Source organism: Phascolarctos cinereus, unplaced genomic scaffold (genome assembly GCF_003287225.1).
Source record: "Phascolarctos cinereus isolate Bilbo 61053 unplaced genomic scaffold, phaCin_HiC Scaffold_7;HRSCAF=346, whole genome shotgun sequence".
Classification (NCBI taxonomy): Eukaryota; Metazoa; Chordata; class Mammalia; order Diprotodontia; family Phascolarctidae; genus Phascolarctos; species Phascolarctos cinereus.
The window spans coordinates 19,441,724-19,447,723 of record NW_027556180.1 but is presented as its reverse complement, the minus strand read 5'-3'; the positions used below and the strand labels follow the sequence as shown (position 1 = coordinate 19,447,723).

At 46.3% G+C, this 6,000-nt stretch overlaps 2 protein-coding genes across 2 annotated transcripts in view; one reads left to right on the top strand and one right to left on the bottom strand.

Annotated features, from left to right (window-relative positions):
* The first annotated feature begins 316 nt into the window (after window positions 1-316).
* On the top strand, window positions 317-1,276 carry LOC110210206 (P2Y purinoceptor 3-like). The gene has a single exon (XM_020989055.1). The coding sequence runs from the start codon at window positions 317-319 to the stop codon at window positions 1,274-1,276; it is 960 nt and encodes a 319-aa protein (XP_020844714.1).
* Window positions 1,277-5,146: 3,870 nt separating this feature from the next.
* LOC110210085 (lysosomal dipeptide transporter MFSD1) overlaps window positions 5,147-6,000 on the bottom strand; it is a 46,428-nt gene continuing 45,574 nt past the window's right edge. The window contains exon 20 of the mRNA XM_020988867.2: window positions 5,147-5,653. The gene's annotated coding sequence lies outside the window, so the exon portion shown is untranslated. The remainder of the gene's footprint in view (window positions 5,654-6,000) is intronic.

The following is a 6,000-nucleotide window of genomic DNA, read 5'->3' as shown; positions in this document are numbered from 1 at the left end:
AAAAACATAAATACAACCCCAGGAGACAGGAACTTTCCAGATTGGCTGGGCAGGGTAGAAGTGATGGAGACAGTCTTTTTCCTTCTTTGTCACTGTGACTCAGGTCAACAGACTTACTTTCGAGCCCCCTCTGGACAGTGACCCGAATATCACATTACATCAGTCATGTCATCCCTTGACAAGGGTCTAACCAAGGCTTTGGCAGCACTGAGCACTTTGCAGAATCCCCCTTGGACAGGTCATAGTGGCAAACATGATGAAATTCCTACATTTCCATTTTGCTTTCCCACAAGGGGCAGGAGCAAAAACGGTCGCCATGGAGGACGTTGGAGGCTTAGAGGCCAACATCTCCTTGCAAGACAAGCAGTGCCAGATCGTTGAGAACTACAAGAGGGTCTACCTCCCCCTGACCTACAGCATCGTCTTTGTGCTGGGGCTGCCCCTCAACAGCGTCGTTCTCTGGCTCTCCTGGTGCCGCACCAAGCGCTGGACGTGCACCACCATCTATCTCTCCAACCTGATGGTGGCCGACCTGCTCCACATTGCCACGCTGCCCTTCCTGATCATCAACTACTCGCTGAGGGACCGATGGCCCTTTGGCAACTTCTTCTGCCGGCTGGTACGGTTCCTGTTTTACACCAACCTCTACGGCAGCATTCTGCTCCTGACATGCATCAGCGTGCACCGCTTCCTGGGCGTGTGCTACCCCATCCAGTCCTTGGCCTACCGCACCCGGAGACTGGCCCTCACAGGAACAGGTACCACATGGGCCCTGGTCATCCTGCAGGTACTGCCCACCCTGGTCTTCTCTGAAATGGGGCCCAAGAATGATCACATGGTCTGTTACGACCTGAGCCGACCCAACGTCTTTGGCTACTTCTTCGTCTATGGGATGATTCTGACTTTCTCGGGCTTCGTCTTGCCTTTTCTCATCATCCTCATCTGCTACTCACTAATGATCAAGAGCCTGGTAAAACCCATGGAGGCCCAGACAGGGCTGGGCACAGCTGCCCGGGCCAAGTCTGTCCGCACCATTCTCGTGGTGTGCAGCCTCTTCGCTCTCTGCTTTGGGCCCTTCCACGTCACTCGCTTCATCTACTTCTTGGCCAGGTTCTATGCCACCAAGAACTGTCCCCTGCTGAATGTGACCAGCATGGCTTATAAGGTTTGGCGGCCTCTGGTCAGCTTCAACACCTGCTTAAACCCAGTGCTCTTCTTCCTGTCTGGTGGCAGCAACAGAATCAGGCTGGCCCAGGAACTGAGGCGAAATAAGTGAAGCCAGGGCCTGCAAGAACAGCGAGAAGACACAGCCATGGATAGGTCCATTCATTGTGGAGACGGACCTCAGACACAACAGTGGTAGCTAGAACTCTTGGAACTAGGGCAAAAGTAATTTAATTAGGAAAAGAAAAAGGGCATTACAGTCCACTCTTGGTACAATCACATGGGAGGAGGGGGAGCAACTCATTGCTAACAGGGCAGCCTATCCCCTATTAGCCCCTTGCATTGCCACTGATTCCTGACCCTCCAGAGGAAACTGGCAAGCAGGCAATGGGGGAAAGGAAGCCCTGGAAAAGGACAGGTGGCCCAGGGTTAAGTCTGGGAGGGCACTTACCACAGACAGTTGGAGGGACCACAGGATGCCACAGGTAACAGCACATCCCTGCAGTCAGTGCCCTGGGCCAAACCCCTGACTGCCCTACCCTCGTTATGGGCTCTGCTCTGATGACTTGACTTCAGGAAATGTCTTAATGGAGAAGCGATGGAAACATTCTGGAAGATCAGAGATGATGACAAGCAAGGGAAAAAGGATCCTATCCAAAAACGTGAGGAACATGGCACATTTATTTCTTGCTTTTCTAAGAGGTCCCAGTGAAATCCCACACAACTAGTTCAGCTGAATCCCAACAAGCCCTGCCCCAAATGCCTTTCAGACTAAAAGGTGGCCAGCTCTTTGCCAGAGCTGCCGACAGCAGGAGGAGGTATGGGAGCAGCTGACATGAAAGGTTTTCAACTTCCCAAGCAAAACCTAAGCATTCAATAGTCAACCTAAATTCAAATTAACAGCACAAGTTATTGTAGGAAATATTTTTGAACACCACGTCCTGAAATTCATGATGGTGTCCCTCAGGTGTCCCCTTAAACTGCAAATTATACATGAGTCAAACCGCCTTAATGGAGAGAGGTAAGTTGAGGATGGGGGGGGGTAGGAGAAGGGAGAGGGAAGGGGGAAGGGAAGGAAAGGGAGGGGGAGGGAGAGAAAGAGAAAGAGAGAGAGAGGAAAGGAGGAAGAAAGGGAGGGGGGGGAGGCAAAAAGAGGGTGAAGGAGAGGTGGAAAGGGAAGAGAGAGGGAGAGGGAGGAAGAAGAAGGAAATAAGAAGGGGAGAAGAAGAGAGAGAGAACAGAAAAGAGGGAGAGGGGGTATAGTGTGATTTGAAGAATAGCAAACATAGGTTTGCTGCTCTTAAAATGCTCACCACAGTTTGAAGAATACATCCTAGATGTAGGAGTTCCTTGCAATTCTTTCTTTTAATGAAAAAATGTGGCCCTAAAGAACTCTCTAAGTTGCAGGGCAGGTACTGATAGATATTGGTAAAATCTAGCTTTTTAAAAAATCCTAGCTTATTAATATGACAAAGAAGGGAAATGGTGGCTGTTGGAGGGGATGTGGGAAAATGGAACACTAATGCACTGTTGGCAGAGTTGTGAACTGATCCAGTCATTCTGGAGAACAATTTGGCACTATACCCAAAGGGCTACAGAACTGTCCATACCTTTTGATCCAGAAATACCACTGCTAGGTCTTTACTCCAAAGAGATCAAAGGAAAAGAAAAGGACCTAAATGTACAATAATTATAGCAGCTCTTTTCCAGGTGGCAAAGAACTGGAAATTAAAGGAGTGCCCATCAACTGGGGAATGGCTGACCAAGTTATGGCATATGATTGTCATAGGACACTATTATAATATAAGAAATGATGAGCAGGATGGTTTCAGAAAAACTGAACTTACATGAACTGATGCAAAGTCAGGTGAGCAGAACCAGAAGGACATTGTGCACAGTAACAGCAATGTTGTACAAAGAAAAACTGAATATGATTTAGCTATTCTCAGCGATCCAATGATCCAAGACAATCCTAAAGGACTCATGATGAAAAATGCTATCCACCTCCAGAGAAAGAAATGATGTTGTCTGAATACAGAACAAATCACACCTTCTTTCTTTCTTTGAGTTTTCTTGCACAAAATGACGAATGTGGAAATGTTTTACATGATTACATGTGTATACCTGTATCAGACGGCTTACAATCTCAGGCAGGGGGTGGAGAGAAAGTGATAGAATTTGGAAGCCAACACTTTAAAAAAAACCTGAACATTAAAAATTGTTTTTACATGTAAATGGGGAAAAAATCAAAAAATATTAAAAAAAAAATTTAACATAGGTGAAACAAACCCAGTGCTCTTTTTCCTGTCTGGTGGCAGCAACAGAATCAGGCTGGCCCAGGAACTGAGGCAAAATAAGTGAAGCCAGGGCCTGCCACAACAGTGAGAAGACACAGCCATGGATAGGTCCACGCACTGTGGAGACGGACCTCAGACACAAGAGTGGTAGCTAGAACTCTTGGAACTAGTGCAAAGTAATTTAATCAGGAAGAGGAAAAGGGCATTACAGTTCCATTTTTCACAAGGATAAGACTGGGGAGGCACAGTGAGGCAACGAGTACCATGAAGATCTGGTGGGTTCAGAGGACCACAAGCTATGGGCCCAGCATGGTGCCACAGCCTGACAAAGGTCTATGACCTCGGATGCATTTGGAGGGGCAGAGCTCCCAGAACTAGGGAGGGGACTGGCCCACTGTCCTCCACTCTCTGTAGACCTCATCTCTAGCACTGAGCACCACAGTGTCACAAGGGCATGGACAACATGGACAATGCCCAGAGGGGGGTACCTAGGATGATGAAAGGCCCCGAGTCCATGACATTGGAGGATATCAGTTTAGCCAGGATTAAATAACACACAGGCTGTCTTCAGGAGAAGGTGGAGGGTTGTCCTGTGTGGTCCCAGAGGACAGGACCACAAGTAAAGAGGGAAATTTAGCCTTTGATGTTAAGAAAAATGATCTAACAGTTAAGACTGTCCCACAGTAGAGCAGGACCCCCATTCTTGGAGTTTGGTCACCTATCAGGGATATTAGAGCAGAGACTGCTTTCGTGTTTGGTTGGACTGGACAGCCAACTAAGATCCTTCCAACTCAAATTCTGGGACTGGCAATGATCATATAAGTTGTAACAAGATGTTATTAGAAAGTATAATTAACCGGCAGAGGAGTAAAACATAAGCCAAGTTACCAGGTGCAGTGAAACTACACTACAACCGTGTTAAACATTTTTTTTCCTGAGACAATGGGGGTAAGTGACTTGCCCAGGGTCACACAGCTAGGGAATGTTATGTGTCTGAGGCCAGATGTGAACTCAGGTCCTCCTGACTCCAAGGCTGGAGCTCTATCCACTGCACCACCTAGCTGCCTCTCATGTTAAACACTTTAAATAAATATTTTAAACAACTTTCACCTCTACCTGTTGTAGAATGTGATTAACTCTTGCCACAGTTGAATATCTGACTTACCAACAGCAGGCCCCAGGCTCGTAGAGGAGTACTGAGGATGGCTTTAGACTTTGTTCCTACAGAAGCTAAAAATATAAATGTTATGAGTCTAGGGAAAGATTTGTTTCCAAAATTAATTCAGTGGCTGTAATCTGTCCACATTTTCTTTGTTCTGGATCATCTATTAATTTCTAATTAAGAATGGAAATATTATTTAGTCACAGCATAAAGATAAAAATAAATGCTTGCTTATACATTTATTACAATAAAAATAGAAATAGGATTTTCCTTTTGTAACTTTTTATCTACTTGTATAAAGGTATACAATCGTCATCTTAATTAGGACATGTTTCAGTCGTTACAAAAAATGTAAAAGATATTTTGCCAACAGGACTACTCTAAGATAAAGAGAGGTTAAGAAATTTAAAGAGCTCTACCTAGCTAAGGAGATCTAGTCGTGATTATTAGTGAATTTTCCCTACATAAAAAGACCTTTTATCACCTGCATGTTCCCCATTACAAAAACAGAAGCAAATACACATTTCCGCTTACACTCCATTTTATTTGAGGTAAAACTCCAAGGTTCTTTTGGTTGGCTGGGGGCTGCTGGGTTGTTTGTTTTGGGTTTAAAAAAGGATAACCTACTCAAATGTCCAGATCCGGAAAATACAAAAATGAGATGACCTAGTAAAAAGCCCCTCAGCAGAGGCCGTCTTGTGCCCTTTCATTGACTGACCCTGGCAAAGTGCAGCAAGGCTTTCCAGAGCATTTGGCCAGACTTGGACACTAAATAAATTATTAGCAAGCAGGTAAAGGTGACCCCTTTGCAGCAAACCATACAAAAGACATGATCTAAGATAATGTACAATCTTACAGAAATATACTTGGAGAAAAGAACTCTGGAAAGAAGCTGTTAAACACACGCTAGAAGGCCCCTTCCAAAAGGCCACTTTCCACCTTCCAGACCATCCCTCCTTCCCCAGTGTCCGGCTCTCCCAAGCACAGGATGGCAGCTGCCTCTCTGGTGACGACTGCTCTTCAAATTCATCTGCAAACACACGTGAAAATGAGTCATGAGCACGAAAGCAGGACTGAGACTCTTGAGGACTTACAAGAAGGGTCCCAAACAGCACAGCCTCCACTTCCATTCTGTCCAGTCCTGGAATTCTCTGTCTTGCTCCGCAACGCCCAAAGCCCCGATGCACATGCACACAGGGTCAGGGCTCCGTCCCAACTCCCTCCAGGCCTACAGGCTGTTGGACACAGAGGCCCCAGGATGCCCTCGCTGCTCACATTACCATTACCATCATCGATGCTGTACAATACCACCTCCCCAGTGAGAGGGAACAGAGACTTTCTGAAGGGATGGCAGTCTTGCTGTCCCCTCCCTGCCTC